The following is a 25,908-nucleotide window of genomic DNA, read 5'->3' as shown; positions in this document are numbered from 1 at the left end:
AAACCCCTCTTGAGTTTTGTTTTGTTTTTTCCGGGGACGGGTAGATTAAAAGGCAACTGGTTTTCCACCAATTACAGATCTTATTTTCTTTCTTTTAAAATTTTTATTGATACAGCAAAGAAAAAAGAAAAAACACAAATACCAAATTACACACAGGGATAACCCTAGTTTTCTTAACAAACAATAAAACATATACTGTATTGGTCTTCACACTAAAGACCCAACCTCCCGTCTATTTCATATTTCGATTTCGTATTACTTATTGCCAATGCACACTTTTATCATAATTAAACTTTTTTCTAAATACTAAATACTAAATTCTAAATACTATCTAATTTCTTATATCTACCTTGCAACCATTATCGAAGTTCCTTGAATGCTGCAACAGAATTTAAACTACTATATTTATTTTTCAAATATTCATTGAAAACCTCCCGTTTTGAAACAAATTCCGGTTTTTATTTATTCTTTATTTTTTTTTCTTATTACAGCCTTATTACAGTTCTTATGCTGCGTATAATATAAGGCACATATATAAAATCTCACTACAAACGCTCTTGAATAAGGAAAGGTTCATACGCGGCAAGGTTCAAATATATGCAGCGGTGCGCAGGGGCGTCTTTAAATCTTGCTGGGCATGTTCCCACTGGCCTCTGTGGTACCTCTGGAAAAAGATGGGGGAAAACCAACATTTTTTAAATAAAAAAAATACTTCCTGATTTGGATAGGGAAGCCTAAAGTCAAATTGGTTTGGTAGGGAGTGGTTAAGTGTCGGGTTCCTGATTGCTTTTAAAATAAACCTACTGAAAATAAAATAAAATAAAAAATAAAATAATAAAATAAAATAATAATTAGAACCACTAAATCATAGAACTTAAGAATTGCAGTGGATTCAAATGCACACCTAGAACAGTTTCCTGAGCCTCCTGCAATTATTATTATTAATAATTACTTTTATAATAATAGCTATGAATAATATTATTAATTATTTGTTATTATTAATATCTATGCCGAGAGCTGGGTTCGAACCCGCGGAGAAGCGTCTTTTTTGGGGGGGGCCGCCATCTTGCAATCAGAAAGAACCTGATGCGCAGGCGCAGCTTCCGCACCACCCTAATTAACCCAGAAGGCCGCCCTCGCCTCCCTCCCTCTCCCGCCGCTCATTCTCTAGAGCGCTCCCAGCTCGGCCGCCATCTTCGATTCACAACGAGGCTATGCCCCAGCCCCGCCCCTCGGAGGCTATGCTTGCAAAGCCTCCTTACCTTGCCGGAGTGGGACTTGCTGCGCCGGGCGACTCTATGGTTCTCCATGGCTTTAGATAGGGCGCTTTCAGGACAGGCGCCATCTTGGACCGAAAACGAGGCTGTTCGCTTCCTTTTGCACCTCCCGCTTCAACCGTCCCCAGATTCTTCCGCGCCGGAGGCAAAGAGTGGAGTTTAGACGAGGGAGAAGGCGAGAAGTGGAGGGGCTTGGAGATAAAAGGGGGTAAGGGGCCGGGTTGGAAACTGGGGGGGGGGGAAGGGGGTGCAAGGGGTGCAATGTGCAATTTGGGCTTTGCAGAAAAGGTGCAAAGGCGGGAGGTTGCAAAATACTGGGGTGTTGCAAAATACTCCCCCTTAAAACATCAGAAGATCCCTGCGGCATCCGGATTCGACCCAGAGCCGGACTAAGACTTTTGCAAGCACCTGAAAAATTTAAGCTGTGAGGCTCCCCGCCCCCTCCCAATATGTAATTCAAAATAAAAACAAAACAAAATAGTAATAATAATAATAATTATTATTTATTATTTGTACCCCGCCCATCTGGCTGTTTCCCCAGCCACTCTGGGCGGCTCCCAATCAAGTATTAAAAACAATACAGCGTTAAATATTAAAAACTTCCCTTCAGGTGTCTTTTAAAGATAGGATAGCTACTTACTTCCTACACATCTGAAGGGAGGGTGTTCCACATGGAGGGCGCCACCACCGAGAAGGCCCTCTAAACACTAAACTTTCGCATGATGAATTCTGCATATAAGTTAAATAAGCAGGGAGACAATCTACAGCCTTGTCGTACTCCTTTCCCAATTTTGAACCAATCAGTTGTTCCAGATCCAGTTCTAACTGTAGCTTCTTGCCCCACATCCTGCAAAATAAAAGGTAAAGGGACCCCTGACCATTAGGTCCAGTCGTGGCCGACTTTGGGGTTGCGGCGCTTACAGTTGTGCCCCGCAAGACGAAAAACTCGCTAGACGAAAGGGTTTTCCGTTTTTCGAGGTGCTTCGCAAGACGAATTTCCCTATGGGCTTGCTTCGCAAGACGAAAACGTCTTGCGGGTTTGCTTCCTTTTTCTTAAAGCCCGTTAATGCCCAGGGAATCTGCGCTCCGCAAGACAAAAAAATCGCAAGACGAAGCAACTCGCGGAACGAATTAATTTCGTCTTGCAAGGCACCACTGTATTTTGCTTTATTGGCCGAGGGAGCTGGCGTACAGCTTCCGGTTCATGTGGCCAGCATGACTAAGCCGCTTCTGGTGAACCAGAGCAGCGCACGGAAATGCCGTTTACCTTCCCACCGGAGTGGTGCCTATTTATCTACTTGCACTTTTTGGAGTGCTTTCGAACTGCTAGGTGGGCAGGAGCAGGGAGCGAGCAACGGGAGATCATCCTGTCGTGGGGATTCGAACCGCCAACCCTCTGATTGGCAAGTCCTAGGCTCTGTGGTTCAACCCACAGCGCCACCCCCGTCCCCTCCTGTAAAATACTCCCCCCGTAAAACATCAAAAGATCCCTGCGGCAGCTGGATTTGACCCAGGGCCGGACTAAGACTTTTGCAAGCACCAGAAAAAATTATGCTGTGAGGCTCCCCGCCCCCTCCCAATATGTAATTCAAAATAAAAACAAAACACTAAACTAAATGCTGTTTACCAAAGTGATTCAGGGCTTACATGTATGCTAAAATGGGCATGCATGGATGTCATGCGCAACGCCTGGCTGGATCTGATTTCCTCGCATTATTTCGATTCAATGTTAGGACACCATCCATCCCACCCACCTCCGGTTTAGGCGGGGATAAGGAATAAAAAGAGACCAGGAAAATGGGTGTAGAGTGGATGGTTAGGAAGTTTCTATCCAAATTTTGGTTTTAAACGCAGTGTAAGGTAGTCTCTGTGGGAGTATATTGTATTAAATTTTGGGGTATCAGAGTTTTTAGATTAACCAGGCTGGGATAGCAGGCTTGTTGGTTTTTGAATGTCTGATGTAGATTTTTTTCAATTTCGTTGTTCTGTATGGGACAATGACAATAAAGATTATCGTATCGTCTAACGAAGTCCTGATTTTCCCCTTGATGAATACTTGGATGCAGTACCAATATCAAATTCATTAAAAAAGAGAAAAAGGTCTCCTGTTTCTGGTGTCCCTGCTTTTCTGGTGCCCTAAACGTGTGGCCCATGCAAGCAGCGATCCCTGCCAGGTGGGTGGGGTAGAAATAATAAATTATTATTATTTGTTATGGCAGTGAATTCCACAACTATCCATGAGGATGGGCTCCCTCTAATAAAAACAGGGGCATTTATCTCTCCCCTCTGATGCTCCTCTGCTATGTCCCCCCCCCCCCAAAAAAAAAGTAGAGTCCACTTCTCGGGCTTAGTTAGGACAGCCTGGTGAAATCCAGATGTTTTGGACTACAACTCCCATGAGCCCCAGAAAGTAGCGCAAAACAAGAGGAGAGCACCAGGCTGGGGACTCTCTGCTCAGAGCAGATGTTTGGAAACAGCGCCCTCTGCTGGTGGGTGACTGGAAGTTTGCACTGCTGCCGCTTACATATTGCATCATTGGCTCCCAGTGGGCAGCAGCGCCCCCTGGGGGCCGGTGGGATTAATTAATTAATTGTGTTTTGAAAGTCATTGTGTTACTTCTCTCCCTCATCTGTTCTGCATAATGTTTTTTATAGGGTGGGGGGTTTATCGAACCAAGGGGCAGTAGAGTCAGCCCCACCCCGCCTCAAAAATTGGAAACCACTGGTTTGCATACTCTTTTCTCTTATCTACAGCTTGCATTCGTCCCATGATGGCTGCTGCCCCCCCTCTCACCTGCAGCGATGACACAGACAGTCTCCCTTGTGCTGCACCTGTGCCCCTTCCGCCCCCGACTCCCCAAGGCTTGGACCCTGAGCCTGAGATGGTGCTCACCCCCGAGCGACCCTGCGTGAGGAGGCTGGGGGGCGGGATCCTTCGGCGACCCCAGCAGGGGAAAGCACACCGTAGACAGGTGAGTGGGAGCTGGGAGCATGAGGAGGAAAGGGGAGGGGGTGGAAGGAGGTGGTTTGAAACCACCAAATCCCTCGCCCGATTCCCCATTAATTGGGAAATCTATGCATTAAGGCGGGACGCGGATGGCGCTGGGGGTTAAACCACAGAGCCTAGGACTTGCCGATCAGAAGGTCGGCGGTTCGAATCCCCGCAATGACGGGGTGAGCTCCCGTTGCTTGGTCCCTGCTCCTGCCCACCTAGCAGTTTGAAAGCACGCCGGTGCAAGTAGATAAATAGGTACCACTCCGTGCTTCGGGTTGGGAGCAGTTTCGGGCGGACCTCTGGAGCGAATTGGGTGCTTGACCCGAGGTACCACTGTACTAACAATTTCTCCCTCTTCCATTCTTCAGCTGCCTCATATGAGAGAGATAAAGAATGCACAGCCCTTGACTCAAATCTCTTCTATTGTTTAAAACTGCCATTTTCTTCTCAGTTCCTTCATACCTGCTTTATTCAAGCTTCTGCTGTTGTTTTCAACTTCTACTTTCACCACTCAGTGTTCCTCTCTTCTCCCCTCAACACCACCATCACTGCCATTGTGTGTGCTGCCTCCATTTTTGTTACCCTACCCTTTCCTGATTTCATGCAAATCCAGGATTGTGATGTAGCACTCCAAATCCTTCAACGAAGGCTGTGTTACGATAGTCTTACATTTTCATTACACACAGAGAGATAGGTAAAGGTAAAGGTACCCCTGCCCGTACGGGCCAGTCTTGCCAGACTCTGGGGTTGTGCGCCCATCTCACTTAAGAGGCCAGGGGCCAGCGCTGTCCGGAGACACTTCCGGGTCACGTGGCCAGCGTGACATCGCTGCTCTGGCGAGCCAGAGCCGCACACGGAAACGCCGTTTACCTTCCCGCTGGTAAGCGGTCCCTATTTATCTACTTGCACCCGGAGGTGCTTTCGAACTGCTAGGTTGGCAGGCGCTGGGACCGAGCAGCAGGAGCGCACCCCGCCGCAGGGATTCGAACCGCCGACCTTTCGATCGGCAAGTCCTAGGCGCTGAGGCTTTAACCCACAGCGCCACCTGCGTCCCTACACACAGAGAGATACAAATCCACAATTAAAATATACAGTGGTACCTCGGGTTGAGTGCTTGATTCGTTCCGGAGGTCCGTGCTTGGCCTGGGGCTGTTCTTGACCTGAAGCACCCCTTTGGCTGATGGGGCCTCCTGCTGCCGCCGGGCCACCAGAGCATGATTTCTGTTCTCATCCTGAAGCAAAGTTCTTAACCTGAAGCACTATTTCTAGGTTAGCGGAGTCTGTAACCTGAAGCGTATGTAACCTGAAGTGTATGTAACCCGAGGTACCACTGTACAACAAAACAATCCCATTAAAATAAAATAAAAACTATAAAAATAAAAACAGCAATTGAAAAAAAAAAATAGGTACCACTCCGGCGGGAAGGTAAACACCGTTTCCGTGCGCTGCTCTGGTTTGCCAGAAGTGTCTTAGTCCTGCTGGCCACATGACCCGGAAGCTGTACGCCGGCTCCCTCGGCCAGTAAAGCGAGATGAGCGTCGCAACCCCAGAGTCGGCCACGACTGCACCTAATGGTCAGGGGTCCCTTTACCTTTATGCAGGAAAGCACAGAGGTAGGACTTGCCCACACCCTCTCCAGAGGGGAAGGGATGTAGTTCAGTGGGAGAGTATCTGCCCTGTATTAGAAGGTCCCTTGTTGCACCCCAGAGAGGGCTGGGAGAGAGGCCCAGGATAGGTGCTGCCAGTCAGTGTCGGCAGTACAGTAGTACCCCGGGTTAAGAACTTAATTTGTTCCGGAGGTCCGTTTTTAACCTGAAACTGTTCTTAACCTGAAGCCCCACTTTAGCTAATGGAGCCTCCTGCTGCCGCTGCACAAATTCTGTTCTCATCCTGAAGCAAAGTTCTTAACCCGAGGTACTATTTCTGGGTTAGCGGAGTCTGTAACCTGAAGCGTCTGTAACCTGAAGCGTCTGTAACTTGAAGCGTATGTAACCCCACTGTATTAAGGTATATGGACCTCAATGGTTTGGCTCGGCTTTTCTGTCTTCCTGAGATGTTTGCTGCACAGAACTGAAGTTGTTCTGGTGCTTGTAGGGAACCAGGCAGAGGGCCTTCTCGGTAATAATAATAATAATAATAATAATAATAATAATAATAATTTATTTTATTTATATCCCGCCCTCCCCAGCCGAAGCTGGGCTCAGGGCGGCTAACAACAATCAAAATAATCAAACATTCTAAAAACATTCATTATAAAGTAGTAGTACCTACCGACAATTTGTTTTATTAAAATGGTTTAATAAAAATATATTTTTGAAAAAGAAGTTGTTGAGCTTTTTACTGACCGGCGGGCTGGATTAGGCCTCTAAAACGGACTTTGGAAATGCCTGGTCTTATGGATTCGCTCCTGGATTTCCTCCTGAGCCTTTTCTTATGTGGAAGATGTTTCTCGTTTTAGCAAGTTGTTCACAATTCACCTCTTCCTTCCCATCTCGACTGTCCTTTGCACCTTCACAGGTTCGTTTCAGGCTGGGATCCAAATCCGATGACATCGGCACGGTCCTCCCAGATGCTCCGCAGCCTGGAACGGAGGTTGCCGTTCCTGCGAGGCGGGGATCCCGTTCGGACGATGTCCGGATGGTCAGCCTCAACCCCCCAAAGCCCAGAGTGGAGGTGGTCCACAGCAGTGCAGGAGAATCTCCCATCACCATCACGCTGGCGAGAGAGCCCTTCCCGAGTCCTGCAGGGGAGGAGGAGGAGGAGGAAGGAGAAGAGGGATCGTGTCCGCCCCACAACCTGCTGGCCGGCCCCGTTCCCCACAGCACTCTTGCTCTGGTGGCAGAAGTGCACGCCGTCCGGGAGCAGGGCTTTAATGCCCGGCAGGCAGCTGAACAACTGGTGCAGCGCTCTTTCGTCGCTCGCTGCGCTGTGGAAGCCCGGGCTGGCGAGGGTGAGTATTGGAGCTGAGTGTTGGGGGGTTAAAAAAAAAAATCCCTTCTTTGTGTGGCACAGGGTTAACCTATGGAACTCCCTGCCTCAGGAGGGTTATCGGTGGTTGCCGGCCAGGATTGCCTCCACATCTGGAGGAAGCAAGGCGGCTTAATCCCAGCTTTTGTGGAGCGAGTTGCCTAAATGGCCTTGGTCCAGTATACCTGAAGGAGTGTCTCCACCCCCATCGTTCTGCCCAGACGCTGAAGTCCAGCTCCGAGGGCCTCCTGGCGGTTCCCTCATTGCAAGAAACCAAATTACAGGGAACCAGGCAGAGGGCCTTCTTGGTGGTGGCGCCCGCCATGTGGAACGCCCTCCCTTCAGATGTCAAGGAAATAAACAACTATCCGACTTTTAGAAGACATCTGGAGGCAGCCCTGTTCAGGGAAGTTTTTAATGTGTGACATTTTGATGTGTTTTTAATCTTTGTTGGAAGCCGCCAGAGTGGTTGGGGAAAACCAGCCAGATGGGCGGGGAAGAAATAATAAATTTATTATTATTATTATTATTACCTGTCCTTTGTTGTTGTTGAGTTGTTTAGTCGTGTCCGCCTCTTCGTGACCCCCTGGACCAGAGCACGCCAGGCCCTCCTGTCTTCCACTACCTCCCACAGTTTGGTCAAACTCATGCTGGTTGCTTCGAGAACACTGTCCCACCATCTCGTCCTCCGTCGTCCCCTTCTCCTTGCGCCCTCCATCTTTCCCAACATCAGGGTCTTTTCCAGGGAGTCTTCTCTTCTCATGGGGTGGCCAAAGTCTTGGAGCCTCAGCTTCAGGATCTGTCCTTCCAGGGAGCACTCGGGGCTGATTTCCTTCAGAATGGAGAGGTTTGATCTTCTTGCAGTCCATGGGACTCTCCAGAGTCTCCTCCAGCACCAGAATTCAAAAGCATCCATTCTTTGGCGATCAGTCTTCTTTATGGTCCAGCTCTCACTTCCATACATCACTACTGGGAAAACCATGGCTTTAACTATACGGACGTTTGTTTGCAAGGTGATGTCTCTGCTTTTTAAGATGCTGTCTAGGTTTGTCATTGCTTTTCTCCCAAGAAGCAGGCGTCTTTTAATTTCGTGACTGCTGTCACCATCTGCCGTGAGTTGTCTTTGTCCATGGAGTTTTCTTGGCAGGGATACTGGAGTGGTTTGCCGGTTCCTGCTCCAGGTGGATCACGTTTGGTCAAAACTCTCCACCTGTCCTTAGTCTTCGAATATTCAGCACCAGTGGATGGTCCAGGTTTGAGTGCGACGAGAGGGATGAGAATTTCTCTCTACATCCATTTTCTCCATGCCATTCCCTGTTTTATAAATACCTTGCCTTTTCTCCCAACACGCCTTTCGCAGGTATGAACATCCGTCGGGAGCAACAACTCTATCAAGGCCTTGTCAGCCTGGAAGTGCCAGAAGTTGAATTGCTCAGCTCAGCCGTGCAGGAGAAACTCACCCTGCTCCGGACCCGTCCTGAACCCAGGAAGGTGAGCAGGAAAGGGGGGGTGTGGCCTTGAGGATTCCCCAGAGCTGGAGGAGACGGGTGACTTAAATTTTTTTTTTAAATCATTTTTATTGATTTTCCAATAAAAAACATCCAGTTAATATACCCAATCATAATACTCCAATTAAAATAAAAAACGAAAATAAAAAAGACCAAATTATAGTCCAAATTATAATTACAGTGGTACCTCGGGTTAAGTACTTAATTCGTTCCGGAGGTCCGTACTTAACCTGAAACTGTTCTTAACCTCAAGCACCACTTTATCTAATGGGGCCTCCTGCTGCTGCTGCGCCACCGGAGCACGATTTCTGTTCTCATCCTGAAGCAAAGTTCTTAACCTGAAGCACTATTTCTGGCTTAGCAGAGTCTGTAACCTGAAGCGTATGTAACCCGAGGTACCACTGTATTAATTTTTTAGAATTCCCCACAGTCTGGATCTCTGAAGCATATCTCCACATCTCAGTCCTTCTCCTCGTTGCTTCCATATTTTTGAAATCTCTGTTTTGACACTTTATAGTTCTCCGTCCCTGAGTCCACGATTCTCAATCATGTCAGACATCATATACTTTCATTGAGACAGGTGACTTTAATAATAATAATAATTTATTATTTATACCCCGCCCATCTGGCTGGGCTTCTCCAGCCACTCTGGGCGGCTTCCAAAAAATATATATATTAAAATACTGTAATGCATCAAACATTAAAAGCTTCCCTAAACAGGGCTGCCTTCAGATGTCTTTTAAAAGTCTAGTAGTTGTTGTTCTCTTTGACCTCTGGTGGGAGGGTGTTCCACAGGGCGGGTGCCACCACCGAGAAGGCCCTCTGCCTGGTTCCCTGTAACTTGGCTTCTCGCAGGGAGGGAACTGCAAGAAGGCCCTCGGAGCTGGACCTCAGCGTCCGGGCAGAACGATGGGGGTGGAGACCCTCCTTCAGATATACTGGACCAAAGCCGTTTAGGGCTTTAACCCCACCCCCCAAATTTGGAAACAGCAGGTAGGGTGTGAGGCAATGGTCCAATGGGTTTACACCAGTGTTATGAGCGTCTCTCCAAGCTGAAGGTCCAGCAACGGGGGTGAATGTGCTGTGATGTCCTGTGGGGGACGGGAAGGAGCTCCCTTATCATCATCATCATCATCATCATTTATAGCCCGCCCATCTGGCTGGGCTTCCCCAGCCACTCTGGGCGCCTTCCAACCCAATATTAAAATACAGTAATACATCAAAAATTAAAAGCTTCCTGTTAGAGTGGCCAGCCAGATGGTTCTTTTGGAAAACCCAGACAGCAACCGGTGTTCACAAGGTTGACTGCCTGCGACACTACCGACAACAGCTCTCTTCTCCCAATAATTTGTCTAATCCTCCTTCGAAGTCCTCCTAGCGGCGCTGCAACAAGATTGCCAGCGCGTTTGCAAAGCTAAGGTTGCAAATGGTTGGCGTTCCTGAATTGCAGGGGTTGGAATGGATGTCCGTTGGAGTCCCTCATGGCCTCCTGCAGGAGGGGGTTCCACAGTTTAATAATAATAATAAATTTTATTTATACCCCAGCCAGAGACGGGCTCAGGGCGGCTAACACCAATAAAATAAAATCACAGTAAAAACATAATAGGGGAAAAAGAGAGGGAGAAACAAAAACCATTAAAATACAGGTGAATATGCCATTTAAAATGCCGCCTTATTTTAAAAGTAGCCCATAGATCAAAACCGTAAGGGGAGGGAAATATAAGGGTCAGACTGAGGCCAAACCAAAGGCCAGGCGGAACAGCTCCGTCTTGCAGGCCCTGCGAAAAGATGTCAAGTCCCGCAGGGCCCTAGTCTCTTGGGACAGAGATAGGGGCCAGTACTGAAAAGGCCCTGGTCCTAGTTGAGACCAATCTAACCTCCTTGCAACTTGGGACCTGCAAAATGTTGTCATTTGTGGACCTTAAGGTCCTCCGCGGGGCAGACCAGGAGAGGCGGTCCCGTAGGTACAAGGGTCCTGGGCCATACAGTGGTGCCCCGCAAGGCGAACGCCTCGCAAGACGAAAGGGTTTTCCGTTTTGGAGGCGCTTCGCAAAACGAATTCCCCTATGGGGTTGCTTCGCAAGATGAAAAAAATCTTGCATCCCCCCGCGGGTTTTTTTCGCCCTTTTCTTAAGCCGCTAATCAGCTGTTCCGCTGATAAACCGCTTAACAGCTGATCGCTGGAAGCCGCTTGACAGCTGTAGCGCTAATCCGCTAAGCTGTCAATGGGCTTGCTTCGCAAGACGAAAAAACCACTATACGAAGAGCCTCACGAAACGGATTAATTTCGTCTTGCGAGGCACCACTGACTAGGGCTTTAAAGGTCAAAACCAGCACCTTAAACCTGACCCTGTACTCCACCGGGAGCCAGTGCAGCTGGAAAAGCATTGCATGACATTGTGTTTCATTAAGGACTTTCCCTCCTAAGCAACTGTCCTGTCTCTTCTCTGCTAGGAGCTGGACTGCACAGGCCCCGACCTCCTGGCCTTCTACGACCCGGAGCAGCTGTTCACGGAGAGCCCCTTCCTGGAGGTGGAGGGTCTGCCCCCCCTGAAACTGCAACCTCGAACTCGGGACCCAGCCACCACTTTCTTCATGTACCGAAAGCTGCGTCAGTGGGACAGTTAAAGGGCCTTAGGGGATGGTGGTCCGTCTGCCCCCCCCCCAAACTGGACTCAAGACTGCTGTGTGGCGCAGGACTATTTATTCAAACAGGACTCCCTTTTGCACCAGAGTTCGCTTTTCATACATAAAGCCTAATTGGAAGCACATATTCTCTCCAGTCTCCCAGTTACTGATCAGCTGCCCTCGAGTCTCTGTTAAAAAACCGCTCAGACCCTCTTTCCCCGAATGTGGAGTTTGGCCCAACCTGCACACAAAACACATAGATTGGTAATAATCTGTAGGCTTTTATTTATATATAGAATCAACTTTTTTTTTTTAAAGAAAGAACTCCAGAGAAGGGGTCCCCTTCAGATACACCCCCCAAAAGGCAGAAAGGTTCCCCAGACAGGTGGTTTTCTTCGTGGGAAACAAGATGGTGGTGTTGTTGTTAAGTCATCTCCCCGTCACACGCTGAAGGCAACACTCTGCTGAGTAAGGCATCAGACTTGACGAAGATGGGCAGGGTACGGCTGCGGCATGTGTCTTCCTGCCGGCTGTGTCCCTGTGGGGGAGGAATCCCAGTTGCCCCAGGGACTCTGGAGTAGGGAGAGGGGAGGCCTTGAACATCTGCTGCTGGCCAAGGCAGGGGAGCCCCCCCCCCGCTCCCCAATACAGATGTTAAGAGGAGGTGGAAGCAGCAACGAAAGGCTAGGTTTCCCTGTTCTTCCAACCCAACCTGAAGCTATCAAGCGTCGATCGGTGCTGCAGATGCAGCTCCCCCCTTTTCCACCAGCTTTTGAATTCTTCTCTCTCCCTGGCTGCGGTGTTGGTGGGAGTTGTAGCACAGCAACGCCCAGAAGGCGCTTGCTGGGACGTGGACGCCTCTTGAACAGGCAATGGCAAAAGGGACAGAGAAAGAACTTCTTCTGCTGTGCTATAACTCCCAGCCATCCGGTCCCCCAGCTGCCCATCCTGCCTCCCCCCCCCCAGATGTTGCTAAACTGTTGGCTTGAGTGACAGGGAGCTGAGCACCCAACATATTGGGGGAGCTGCAGCCCATGCCCCGCCCCGAGGACTAAGAAAACGCCACCTCGGTGCAAACGCCACCCCCCTGGAGTGCACCCCATAACCTCTCAAATCCCCCCACCCCACCCCGTAACAGTAGTCAAGGTCCTGCTCCAGGGCGAATCTCCGCTGCCCCACTGCAGTCTCTCTGGCTGTCTTTGAAGTCTGGCTTGCTCCGTCCTGGCCGGGAGGAAAGGCTCTCCCCTCCTGCCAGCAAAGTGTCCAACATTCATCCGTGAGGGGGGTCGCGTTAGGCCCCCCCCCCGGCCCCAGCAAGTGGCTGATTCGAAAAGGAGGGGTGAGGTGTCGTCGGTGGCAGAGACACTCTCAGTGGCTGCCAGGGCCAGCCTTGTGGAAGAGATAGATGGGTCGCTGGAATCCTGCGGGGAAGAGGGGAAGAGTTAAGGAGGAGCCAGAGGGTGCGTTGAGAAGCCCCCCACCCCTTGAAAAACCTCAAGAGGCTGGGCTGGAAGAGGGGCCTCTAGAGCAGTGCTTCCCAAAGTGGGTGGTGCTGCCCCACATGGAGGGCAGTGGTATTACCGTATTTTTTGCTCAATAGGATGCACTTTTTCCCCTCCAAAAATGAAGGGGAAATGTGTGTGCGTCCTATGGAGCGAATGCAGGCTCCCTGGCTTCAGCGATAGCAACGCCTGTGCTCTGGAGGCTTCGCATTGCTTTCGCTGAAGCCAGGAGAGTCTGGTCTTTGAGGCTGGCGGTGGGGGAAAGCAGCGCTTCCCCCCACCGCCAGCCCCACAAGCTCGGTCGAAAAGCCCGCATGAGCCGTGCAGCCTTTAAAGAGTGTGCCGCTCTTGGGGGCTTTTCCCCAAGGAGGGAGAAGGGACTGACTGGCCGAGTCTGTCCCTTCTCCCTCCTGTGGGCTCTTGCAGGAGGGTGGGGGAATTCCCCCACCTCCCGCAATAGCAGGGAGGTCTGGGATAAATGCACAGGCTGTGTGCAGCCTGCCCGCTGCTCCTAGAGCTGGGGGGGGTATCAAATTTCCCCCTTGATTTCCTCCTCTGAAAACTAGGTGCGCCCTATGGAGCGAAAAATATGGTAACCCCATGGGCTCTGGAGATGCCAGCGGCTTATCAAGACTTTGGAAAGCTGCTATCACTGGATGAAGCTCCTCCATCCATTTTGTCGAATCGAACCCATTAAGTTTTAATTGGGCTCTGAACGGACGTGCAATTAATTGCTACCATTTTGAACTCGGTCGCGCCATTCGCTTCCTTGGCGGGCTGTGCAAACCGCCACTATGCATAATGCGTTGGGGTTTTTTGCAGGGTATTACAGTGGTACCTTGGGTTAAGTACTTTATTCGTTCCGGAGGTCCGTTCTTAACCTGAAACTGTTCTTAACCTGAAGCACCACTTTAGCTAATGGGGCCTCCTGCTGCTGCCGGAGCACGATTTCGGTTCTCATCCTGAAGCAAAGTTCTTAACCCAAGGTACTATTTCTGGATTAGCGGAATCTGTAACCTGAGGTACCACTGCAATAATTTTATTATTTATACCCTGCCCATCGTGGCTGGGTCGGGGGGCACTGGGGAGGATTGATGGAACCAAGGGGCCAAAATGGAGGTGGAGCACAGGGTCTGATTGACAGCTGTGTGTGCTCAAAATGGCACAATTCGGATGGGCATGGGCAGGCCACAGCTCCCTTTTCCAAAGTGCCCTTCTTTCAGCAATAGCTGTTCCCAAACATCATTTCCCCTCATTCAAATCACACGCTGTGTTCTCTGTACAGTGGTACCTTGGGTTTAGTACTTAATTCGTTCCGGAGGTCCGTACTTAACCTGAAACTGTTCTTAACCTGAAGCACCACTTTAGCTAATGGGGCCTCCCACTGCTGCCGCACCGTCGGAGCATGATTTCTGTTCTCATCCTGAAGCTAGGTTCTTAACCCGAGGTACTATTTCTGGGTTAGCGGAGTCTGTAACCTGAAGCGTATGTAACCTGAAGCGTATGTAACCCGAGGTACCACTGTATTCAAGTGCTTACCCTCCCCACCCCCAAAATGCAGGTTGTCTGCTTCCATTCTGTCCAGTCCCACAATCCAGATCCACCCTCCATCTCTCTCTCTTTTTAAACTCTCAGGGCCTGTTGCAATTCAGCTCAGAGCCGAGCCCGGACCAGGATTTAAGAGGTTCTTGGGGCAGCACAACTGAAGGTTGCAAACCTCACCCCTCTAGACCATCGCCGCCTAATAATAATAATAATAATAATAATTTATTTATACCCCGCCCATCTGGCTGGGTTTCCCCAGCCACTCTGGGCGGCTTCCATAAAAACCAAAAATACAGTAAAATATCACACGTTAAAAACTTCCCTGAACAGGGCTGCCTTAAGATGTCTTCTGAATGTCAGGTAGTTGTTTATCGCTTTGACATCTGGTGGGAGGGCGTTCCACAGGGCGGGTGCCACCACTGAGAAGGCCCTCGGAGGTGGACCTCAGTGTCCGGGCAGAACGATGGGGGTGGAGACGCTCCTTCAGGTATACTGGACCGAGGCCGTTTAGGGCTTTAAAGGACAGCACCAACACTTTGAATTGTGCTCGGAAACGTGAGATGGGGCCCCCGACTAAACACATGAGGTGGGGCCCCCGACTTCCCGCCCCCACCCAGAGGTTCAGTTCAGAGGCTTGATACCTTTCGATGTGTTCCTGGGTGTGGCCACCAATTCGTAGCTGCAGAAGCCCACTTCTGGCGAAGTCAGATAAGAGGGGAATTGGTCTGGTTTCAGCTTGATCCGGTAGTAATGCCTGCATATTGTTTCCTAGGAAAGGAGGGCGGAGAAGAAATCAGTGCCGGCAGCGTACGACTGTATGATGCAGTCGGTGGTGTTGCAGGGATTTATGTATAGGTTGGGGGGGGGGGTTGCCCCTCCAGCTGATATCCTGCACATGCAGCCCACTAAGAAAACCAGCACAATCGCTTTTGTGACTTTTGTGATTTGTCCCCACAAAACACTTCATCACAGTTTCTTCCTATCTATTCAAAGGGCCTTTGCTGCACGACACCAAATGTATGAATTCACTGATCAATGGATCTCTGTACTGGCTCACTGGGAAAACTTCAGAAATTCATCTAGACAGGTGAGATCAGCTACTCAGCAGCCCCTCTGCCTGAGTGATAATCCCTGGCATCCTGATACCTGAGTGCCAGACAGGTAGCTATTCCAGAAAGAACAAGCCCAGATGAAGACAAAAGGATGTGATTCACTTGGCTGGGAAACAGAGAAATGTAAATATCTCTTTTGTTACACTTGATGGGTGTTTGGTGGAGGGCAAGGAGAACTATGGGGCAGGGTCCAGGATGCTCAGATTATGGCCACCAGACCTCCCCTTTCATGATGTAACAGTGATGTAGTTTTTGGGGGGATGTAGCATGGGGATTAGCAGCTAATAAAAGTTTGGGTTCTCTTTTGTTTGGGGCTTCCATCTTGTTCCACCTGGTGGCAGGTGGGAGTCCTGTCGCGACAGTCTTAATAAAGACCAAGCCTACTGGCTGCTGTTTTGCTCCGGTATTCCTGGCTGGGTTCCTTGTTTTTTGTCCAAGGGAGCCCTCAGATTTCTGTGCAAGCCCTGGGCATGCACAGACTGCTCTGGCCCTTCTCAATGTTTATTTTATTGTTTTATGTACTGTGGCTTGCCATTGTTTTAACAATTATAGTTTAGATATCATTGTAACTGTTGAGTGGGTTTCTGTTTAACTTTTATATGTTGATATTATTTTATACTATTCAAATGATTGCTGAATGTTACTTTTTTGATGGAGGTTGCCTATTTTAAAGTTATGTTTTATTATCACATTTTTGTATTGCATTAGATTGTTATAAGATGTACATTTTTTGTTTCTTCGGCTTATAAACCGCCTTGAGTATTGTAAGATAGAAAGGAGGTATACAAATTAAAAACAATAATGATGCCCTTGGAAGATGGCCCGCTCTCCTTCGTAGGTTTTTAAGCAGGGATTGGGGCAGGGGGGTTGTCTGCCAAGGATGCTTTAGCTGTCATTCCTGCATTCTTGTAGGTGTGGATGGCCCTCGGAAGTCGCTTGCAATTTCAGGACTCAAGAGTCCTAAAATCGTAGAATTGGAAGAGATTTGGAGGGTTACCTAGGCCAGCCCCTTTGCACTGCAGAATCCTGCCCGCAGCCACTCCTGGGTGGGCTCGAACCACCAACCTTCTGGTTAACAGCCAGACGCACAGACCCACTGCGCCACCTGCACCCAATGCTGCTGCGATTTCCCTGGGCCACATGGCAAAGAGGCCTATATCTCAAGGAGGGCAGCAATGCCCGACTGCCCCACTAGGAATCGGCCGCACTAAGCCACCTGCCTACAAGAATAATTAATTTTTGTTGTTATTTATATCCCACAGGTCTGGGCGGGTTATGACACATACAGTGGTACCTCTGGATACGAACGGGATCCGTTCCGGAGCCCCGTTTGCACCCAGAAGCGAATGCAACCCGTGACTGCGCGTCTGGCGATTCGCAGCTTTTGCACACGCGCATGACGTCATTTTGACCGCCTGTGCATGCGGCGAAACCCAGAAGTAACGCGCTCCGTACTTCTGGGTCGCTGCGGAGCACAACCCGAAAGCGCTCAACCTGAAGCACATTTTACACGAGGTATGGCTGTATAGTTAAAGCTCTGGTTTTCCCAGTAGTGATGTATGGAAGTGAGAGCTGGACCATCAAGAAGGCTGATCGCCCAAGAATGGATGCTTTTGAATTCTGGTGCTGGAGGAGACTCTTGGGAGTCCCATGGACTGCAAGAAGATCCAACCTCTCCATTCTGAGGGAAATCAGCCCTGAGTGCTCACTGGAAGGACAGATCCTGAAGCTGAGGCTCCAAGACTTTGGCCACCTCATGAGAAGAGAAGACTCCCTGGAAAAGACCCTGATGTTGGGAAAGATGGAGGGCACAAGGAGAAGGGGATGACAGAGGATGAGATGGTGGGACAGTGTTCTCGAAGCTATGGACATGAGCTTGACCAAACTGCGGGAGGCAGTGGAAGACAGGAGGGCCTGGCGTGCTCTGGTCCAGGGGGTCACGAAGAGGCGGACACGACTAAACGACTAAACAACAACATGGCTGTCCAAGAGATAAGGAGGCAGAGGAAGCCAAGCTCTCCACCCCCCCCCCAGCCCAGCTGCAAACCTCTGGGCTCACCGTCAGGTTCTTCCTCTTGCCGTAGGAGGACCAGGCCTGGGGTTCGAGGATCAGGATTCCGCCCGGGTGCAGGTGGCGGTAAAACCGCTTGAAGAGGCGCTTGAGGCCCTCGTCGCCCCAGTTGAGGTGCACCCACTTCGTGAGGCTGAGGCACAGGATCACGTCGTACTCGGGCTTCTGGGCCTCCAGCAGCTCGTCCTGCTCCAGCACGTAGTTGCCCTGCAAGGGGGAGCGTGGAAGAGAAAAAGTCGGGAGGGAGATCCGTTAGAGAAGGCCAGCTGAAGACTAACCCACTAGATGCACATTCTGCTACCCAAAGGGCAGCCCACGCTGGTGCCCTCTACCCAGCGCAGTCCAAATGCCACCTGCCCCACCCCTCACCAAAATGAATAAATAAAAATAAGAGAGCTGGTTTCCTTGTACCAGTGGCATAGCGTGGGTTGTCAGCACCCAGGGCAAGGCAAGTAATTTGCGCCCCCTAACCCGGGGCAAGGCAAGTAATTTGCACCCCCTAACCCCTAACCTGCCGCCGCTGCCAGCTTCTTCTTGCTGCTGCCTGGGCTGGGGTATTTACGGTAAGGTAGCCACAGTGGCGGTGGCGGGTCCATGTCAGGTGATCTGAGGCGAGTTGCCGCTGGCACTGCCGCCCAAACGACGCCGCTTGCCCGGAGGAGGGCAAAGAGGCGAGGAAAATGCAACATGGCCCAGCAGCTGCAGCAGGGCTGTGAGGAGGGGCTGCCTGGCGCGCCCTCCATGGCAGGGACCGCGGCCAGCGCTGAGAGCCGCTGCCTGCCGGACGCCTTCAGCCCGGACGCGCGCACAGCTCGTCGGTTCCACGAGACATGGAGCTCTGCTACAGCCTGCGGCCGAGGCTCTTCGGCGACTCCGGAGGCGGCGAGCGCGCCGCCCCCCAGATGTTGCGCCCGGTGCGGCCGGCCCCCCCTGCTACGCCACTGCCTTGCACAATCTCCACTGCACATGTTGAAAGTCTAAGGCAGGCTCTCCAAACAGGAGAAGTGCAGCAAGGCCACAGCCTCCCCTCAGCCGAGCAAAAGTCCAGACTCCAGAACATGGGTAGCAGGAGAAAGTGCTATTCTGTGCCACCCCCCCCCCCCCCGCAAAACAAGCAAGCAAACCTAAAACAATAGTCCCGTAAGAACACAAGGAGAACGTGCTGGTTCAGGCCAAAGGGGGCCCCTGTAGTCCAGCATCCTATTCTCACTGTGGCCTACCAGAGTCTGCCAATTAAGCCACTTCCAACACCTTGGCTAGATAGCCCTGGCAGAGAGGGGCAACCTCACCCAGAGAGAGGGGTGAATACTGTCTAGGCAAGTCCACTCTTCTGCTCCTGCTGCGACAGGGAAGAGGGCCAGGAACACAGCTAGGTTTTAATCACAAACGTTTGGGGGGTGTTTATTGGCTTGTTTTTATTTTATTTTGTGTTCTGTGCTCTCATTTTGTCTTTATGTTGTGAACCGCCCTCTGATCTTTGGCAGTATACAAATTTAATAAACAATAGTAGTAATAATAACAACTCGGTCCTGTAGACCTGAAGGAGCGTCTCCATCCCCATCGTCCAGCCCGGACACTGAGGTCCAGTTCCGAGGGCCTTCTGGCAGTTCCCTCACTGAGGGAAGTGAGGTTACAGGGAACCAGGCAGAGGGCCTTCTCGGTTGTGGCGCCCGCCCTGTGGAACGCCCTCCCATCAGACGTGAAGGAAATAAGCAGCTATCCTATCTTTAAAAGACATCTGAAGGCAGCCCTGTTTAGGGACGTTTTTAATATTTAATGCTGTATTGTTTTTAACACTCGATTGGGAGCCGCTCAGAGTGGCTGGGGAAACTCAGCTAGATGGGCGGGGTATAAATAAATTATTATTATTGTTGTTGTTGTTGTTATTGTGATTATTATTAATAATAATACAGTGGTACCTTGGGTTAAGAACTTAATTTGTTCTGGAGGCCTGTTCTTAACCTAAAACTGTTCTTAACCCGAGGTACCACTTTAGCTAATGGGGCCTCCTGCCGCCGCACAATTTCTGTTCTTATTCTGAAGCAAAGTTCTTAACCCAAGGTACTATTTCTGGGTTAGCGGAGTCTGTAACCTGAAGCGTCCGTAACCTGAGGTACCACTGTAATCAGAGGCAGCACCTGTTGGCAAAGGCGCCGCATGAAGTATTTTGTCCAGAGTTGCAAGGGCCCCAAACTCAGACCACTTCACACACACACACAGCTTTCCAGGGTTGAAAGTGTCTCTTCCACACGTCAGCCTCGCTGGACCTGCCGGGTGGGTGGGAAGCCAGCCAGCCCCAAGCAACGTCTGCATGGCTTTCTAGTGGGCAGAGCTAATCAGCAGCTTGGCTGCAGAAGGAGACAGCCAAGGGATCGTGCCGCCCACCTATGTGCCAGAGGGCCGCTCAGCTCCCAGCTCCAACAAAGCTCCTTGCTCAGGGGGAATTGGGCTTGTTGTTAGGCCAGATGCAGGCAGGGACGACACTTGATCTCCCCTTTGAGCCCAGCGCATCAAAGGCTGAGGGCAGGCTGCAGTCACAACAGGGGAGGGTTTCTTCATCAAGCTGGCCCTATGAGCAAGGTGCCTGGGCGAGATTTCAGCAGAACTCTCCCTTTCCTCCTCCTGCAAAGAGCCCTTCCCTCCCAATTTCTGCAGGAAGGCCATCCTGGCCTCACCTTGACTGCAACTCCGCTGCCAACACAACCAAGGATCCTCCTCTCTGTACATTTTCTCCCACACGGCTGCCGTCGGGCACCAGGGGGCCCTGTCATGCCAACGCTTTTCACAGAAGGAGAAGCCGTTAAGACGCACATGATTTGTGGCCTGTTCCACCCAGCGCCGCCTGGCTCCGGGTAAAGGGTGTCTCTGCTGTAGCTGCCCAAGATCCTTTAAGTGGAGGTGCCAGGGGGCGACCGTGGGCTCCCTTCCTCCCCAGGAAGTCCCACTGCCCGCTCAATGGGACAAACTTAAGAGTAACAAGGAGGCACCCCCCCCCAAAAAAACACCCCCAAGCAATTGCCAGGACATCCTTTTCCCTACCATCTCCATCCCTGGAGAAACATAAAATGAACAGGTCCAGTCAAGGAACTGAGTTGAACTGTGGAACTCTCTCCCACATGGCCACCAGCCTGGATGGCATTAGAAGAGAACTAGGCAAATTCATGGAGGAGAGGGCTAGGCCCTATACGCCTAGGACCCTCGTACCTACGGGCTCTCCTCTCCTGGTATGTCCCACACGGTCTTCAAACAAAAACATCTTGAAGGTCCCAGGCCACAGAGAGGTTAGGCTGGCCTCAACCAGAGCTAGGGCTTTTTCAGCTGTGGCCCCGATCTGGTGGAATGCTCTGTCCCAAGAGACTAGGGCCCTGCGGGACTTGACATCTTTCCGCAGGGCCTGCAAGACGGAGCTGTTCCACCAGGCCTTTGGCCAGGGCACAGCCTGACTCCCTCCTTTGGCAATCCTCACAGAACTTCTAGCCCAATGGCTGCCATTAATTTGATTGGAATTAATGTTATAATGAAATTATTTTAGAATGTTTTATCGTTTTAGTGTTGTTAGCCGCTCTGAGCCCGGCTTCGGCTGGGGAGGGCGGGATATAAATAAAATTTATTATTATTATTGTCATTGTTGTTGTTATTATTATTACCGATGGCTACTTGTCACAATTGTCCACAGTCAGAGGCAGCAATGCATCTGAATGTCAGCCGTTGGAAATCGCAAGCCACCATCAGCAACAGAAAGGGGAAAGGGAACTAAATCGCCAAACTGCGCTGGGCATGAATGCAAGAACAGCCTGTTGGATCAGGCCAGTGGCCCATCCACCTTGTTTTCACAGGGGCCAATTAGATGATTACAGGAAGCCCGAAAGCAGAATTCAAGCGCAAGAGCTCTCTTTCCCCTCCTGCGGCCTTGAGCAACCAGAATTCAGAGGATGATCTCTGCTATGGAAGCTGATCTAGCAACTGGATTTATTGCAGGCTCAAATAGTGATTGTTCTTAATGACCCAATTAACCGAGGGCGGGGTGGGGGGGGAACGTTCTACACCCCCCACAATCACTCCTTGGAAGGAAGAAGCACATGGGTATTGGGTCTCACCGGCCTTGCCCCAAATCCTCCCAAAGGCCCAGTTCTTTACGTGGGGCCTTTTGGCTTTCCCCAGCAAAAGCCTTTCTGCTGTTCCCAAACAGCTAAGCCAGATGTCTGGAGACCGTGGTCCAATCTTGCCCACTCCCCCCCCCCCCGGACAGGAAGTTGCCTCGTAATCCTCCCACCCTTCCACCCCAATTGGGCCAATCGTGTCACTCTGCCGAGGTCGCCCAGTCAGAAGAAAAAGCCTCATTGGCTCCTCCCTTCCGAGAGGTGGCCTTGGTAGAACATGACGGGATGTTGCCGCCTCCTCCCCATCCTTATTCCTTCATGGCATGCCTGCACATGTAGGAAAGCAACTGCCATGTGGACCCCCCCCCCACGAATCTGCCCCCCCCCTGCTGTCTTGCAGGGGGTTGGGCTAGATGACCCCTGGCGAAATCTTCAAAGCCCACACAATTCTAGGATTCTAAGCCTGCCACCCCTTGCACTGAGGAATGCTGGGAAATGGCAGTTCTAAGGAATGTTGGGAAAAGGAACTGTGACAAGGCAACTGGTGCCAAATCAACTTTAAACTGGCGTATTTTAAAGTTGCACCTTTAAAAGGCAGAGCTGAAAAAGCTGGGTTTTCAGACATCTTCCCTAGAGCTTCTACAAGCTGAGAAATCATAATTTTGGAGGTCTCCTCTCTCGCCTTACCTTGACGAAAAACACATTGTTGGGGAAGACCGTGGCGTCCACCCCGTCCTGGGGGACCCTTGGTGCAGCGATGGGCCCTCGGCTGGCCATGAGGGAGGCCGGGAAGGTTTTCTTGGCACGCCTGGCCCCTTCGCTGCTGGTGCCACCACCATCGTGGTCCCGCTGCTGCTGCTCCTGCATCTCCTCCGAAAGGTAGTGCCGGATGTTCTGGCGGGCCGAGTGGATGAGGGCGCCGTCAATGTCCACCCCCACTATTCTGGCGGGCCCCCACTTCTTGGCCACGCTCAAGGTGAGGTGCCCCACGTTGCAGCCCACGTCCAGAACCTCCTTGCCCTGGAACCACTCGGGTTTCATCACCCGCAGGCGCGGGTCTTCGCAGTTGGGGTTGCGGTAGCCGTAGTACTTGCAGTAGTTGCCGTACTGGAACTTGTGGCGCGGCGGCTGGCGCCGGACCGACTGGCCAGAAGCAGCTGGAGGGTGGCGACCCCTCGGCACGCTGTGCCCTCGGTCCGGGCTGCTTCGGCAGGGCTGCTCGCCGGACATGGAGGCCCCCGGATGCCGGCCTCCTCCTCCTCCTCCTCCTCCCCCCTCTGACTTGCTACTAGTCCTGCGCCGCTTGCGGTGGTGGCGGCTGCTGCTACTGCTGCCCCCGGCTGTCCAGGAGGCCACAGAAGTGCCCGACGGTGTGGCGCCCCCAGAGGCCTGCTGCCCAGGCTGAGCCTCCCCTGTGGCCGGCAGCAGGGGCGACACCACCTCGTCCCGGCAGTTGATGGCCGTGTTGAGTTCGTAGGGCTGCGGCGTGGCCCCGTTACATGTCTTCTGGCACGCTTTGCACGAGGCGGGCAGCGGGGGTTTGCCGCCGCCGCCGCTTCCTTCCAGCCCGGCCGCCCCCCTCTGCGCCCCCCGGTGTCGGTGCCTCTTCCGCCCGGGCTTGACGGGCGACGCCAGCACCGGCGGGTCCTCCTGGGCGTTGTTGAGGCTCAGCGGGTCGGTGATGTCCTTGGGGATGAGGATCTCCACGGGGTCCCGTCCCTTGGCGGGCAGCGGCGAGGACTTGGGGGTCTCGGCGTTGACGGCCTGGTTGACGTCTTCGTCCAGGAGGCTGTTGAGGTTGAGCGGGTCGAAGATGTTGCCCCCCAGCAGGAACTTGGAGGGCAGCACCGGGTCGCACTCGGAGTTGACGCGCCGGCGGCGCTTGAAGGCCGGGTGCTTGAAGCCCCCGCCGCCGGCGTTGCAGCTGCTGCGCCTCTTGCCCCCGCCGGGGGCCCGGGGCTGGTGGTGGGGCGGGGGCTGGAAGCCGTTGCGGGGCCGCTGCAGCTCAGAGACGCTGTCTTCCCCTTCCTCGGAGGCTGCTGCTGCGGAGGGACCCCCTCCCTTGGCTGGGGGTCTGCGCTGGGCGGGGGGGTGAGGGTCCTGGGGCCCCTGGTTCAACCTGGCGGAGGAGGGGCCCCTATGAGCTGCTGCTCCTCCTGCTGCTGCTGCTGGCTGGGCCTGGGCGTCCTCCTGGTGTAGCTCCCCCTGACGCAGCTGCACCAGGGGGACGTCCCCCCCTACGGCCCCGCCCCCTCCTCCTCGGGGCGGGGGTTTGAGGAGGGGCGGCGGCGGGGCCGGCACTAAGAAGGTCTCCTTGTCCGCCGCCATCTCGATCATGCCTTGCATGGGGCGGCGGAGGCGGCACCGGCGGCGGGGAAAGGGTTAACGGGCCGGGAGCTCCTTCCGCGTCCGCCTCCCGCCGCACACTGAGCTCGAGGCTGCCGAGGCGCCTCCTCCCGCCCCGCGCCTGCCCCTCCTACGCCTGCGCCGTCGAGCTCGCCGCTCGTGCGCAGGCCCAGCGCGCGTGCGCAGTTCCCCCCGGAATTTCAGCTCCCGGCGCGCACGAACAGACTCATCTCTCTCTCTCTCCGTGTCCGCTCCGCCCCAAAGTCCCTAGCGCATGCGCAGCTCCGCAGCTAGCCAGAGGGAGAGCGCTCCGCGCCCGCTGCTTTCCTGCGATGGCCAGCTCCCCCTGCGCTCGGGGTTTATATGCGCGGAGGGCGGGTCCGCCCGAGGGCACGCCCCCTCCCCGCAGAAAGGGCCAATCGGCGTTCGGAGCTGTCACCGCCCGCGTGGATTCTTGGCCAATCGGCGGCTCGGCCACAGGGCTCTCGAGGAGCCGCGGCTCCCCGCCTTCCTCCCGCCTTTTAGTGTCCTTGTGAACCAATGAGGAAGCAAGGCCGGAGCGCTTGCGGCCAATCAAGGCGCAACACTCCAAGCTAATTTTTCTCCCGAGTGTGGGTGAGGGTCCTCGTTTGCACAGGGCGGTCCTGGTCAAGCGCCTGCGGCAGCGCTACGTCAGGTTCCAGAGCCGGAAAAAAAACAACCAACCTAGGCACATAATATTCCTGACAGATATTATTAATAAAAAAAGTTCTCAGCGCAGGACGAGAGCTGACAGCTGCGAAAAATATGCCCCCAAAATCTAGTCGGTGTTTTTAGCAGGCATTGATTTAGCCACCTAACCAAGCTCCCGGATCTTTTCCCCTCAGAAACATTGGCTCTTGCCAAGCGCTGTGGACAGACTCCTCTTCAGCCTAAGGGGAAAGGCGCTGCGGAGTATCAGCGCCTTTCGCCTTCGTGTATAATGAAACTCCACAAAAACACAAGCAAAGAACGTTGTTTTGTTTTTTTTTTTAAAAGCTCCCAATATGGACAGTTGTCAAGGGTCACGTGGCATCGCTTCCCCAGGTCCCCGCCGCACGCAAAGCCGCCTGGGACCTGTAGTTTGGGCTCGGAGGCTGAGGCTTCCGCGCATGCGCAGGGCGTTTGCCCCCTCCACGAGCTCCTTTTATCTTCCAGGGAGAGCCGCGAACGTGGGAACGGTGCTGTGCGCGCCACTGAGCCTTTTGCCTTAGTGACTTGACGGGAGTGTTGTCGACGGCCCTTGACAGTCTTGGCGGAGGACGCGCTCCTCCTCCCGAGTAGGAAGCCGCCTCCTTTCGCTGCGATTCCTGCATTCCAGGGGGTTGGACTAGATGGCCTCTGGGGGTCCCTTCCGGCTCTGTTGATTGCGCTGGCTCGGTATTGCCAAGCACTGACTGGCAGCAGCAGCAGCAGCACTCCAGGGCCTCAGGCAGAGACCCCCTGGACCAGAGCACGCCAGGCCCTCCTGTCTTCCACTGCCTCCCGCAGTTTGGTCAGACTCATGCTGGTCGCTTCCAGAACACGGTCCCACCATCTCGTCCTCCGTCGTCCCCTTCTCCTTGCGCCCTCCATCTTTCCCAACATCAGGGTCTTTTCCAGGGAGTCTTCTCTTCTCATGAGGTGGCCAAAGTCTTGGAGCCTCAGCTTCAGGATCTGTCCTTCCAGTGAGCACTCAGGGCTGATTTCCTTCAGAATGGAGAGGTCGGATCTTCTTGCAGTCCATGGGACTCTCAAGAGTCTCCTCCAGCACCACAATTCAAAAGCATCCATTCTTGGGCGATCAGCCTTCTTGATGGTCCAGCTCTCACTTCCATACATCACTCCTGGGAAAACCAGA

At 52.5% G+C, this 25,908-nt stretch overlaps 2 protein-coding genes across 2 annotated transcripts; one reads left to right on the top strand and one right to left on the bottom strand.

Moving 5' to 3' along the window:
• The first annotated feature begins 1,323 nt into the window (after positions 1 to 1,323).
• Positions 1,324 to 11,517, top strand: PPP1R35 (protein phosphatase 1 regulatory subunit 35). The gene is made up of 5 exons (XM_083707077.1): positions 1,324 to 1,485; positions 4,031 to 4,248; positions 6,789 to 7,221; positions 8,599 to 8,729; positions 11,201 to 11,517. The coding sequence occupies exons 2-5, from the start codon at positions 4,045 to 4,047 to the stop codon at positions 11,372 to 11,374; spliced, it is 942 nt and encodes a 313-aa protein (XP_083563203.1). The 5' UTR covers positions 1,324 to 1,485; positions 4,031 to 4,044; the 3' UTR covers positions 11,375 to 11,517.
• Positions 11,518 to 11,635: 118 nt separating this feature from the next.
• MEPCE (methylphosphate capping enzyme) lies at positions 11,636 to 24,397 on the bottom strand. The gene is made up of 4 exons (XM_083706720.1): positions 22,392 to 24,397; positions 17,593 to 17,811; positions 15,063 to 15,189; positions 11,636 to 12,795 (listed from the first exon to the last, which is right to left on the bottom strand). Exons 1-4 carry the CDS (start codon positions 24,048 to 24,050, stop codon positions 12,743 to 12,745), a joined length of 2,058 nt encoding a protein of 685 aa, XP_083562846.1. The 5' UTR covers positions 24,051 to 24,397; the 3' UTR covers positions 11,636 to 12,742.
• Positions 24,398 to 25,908: the final 1,511 nt, after the last annotated feature.

The sequence above is a fragment of the Podarcis gaigeae genome (assembly GCF_964106915.1).
Source record: "Podarcis gaigeae genome assembly, chromosome: 13".
Taxonomy (NCBI): Eukaryota; Metazoa; Chordata; class Lepidosauria; order Squamata; family Lacertidae; genus Podarcis; species Podarcis gaigeae.
This window is presented reverse-complemented; position numbering and strand designations above follow the sequence as displayed.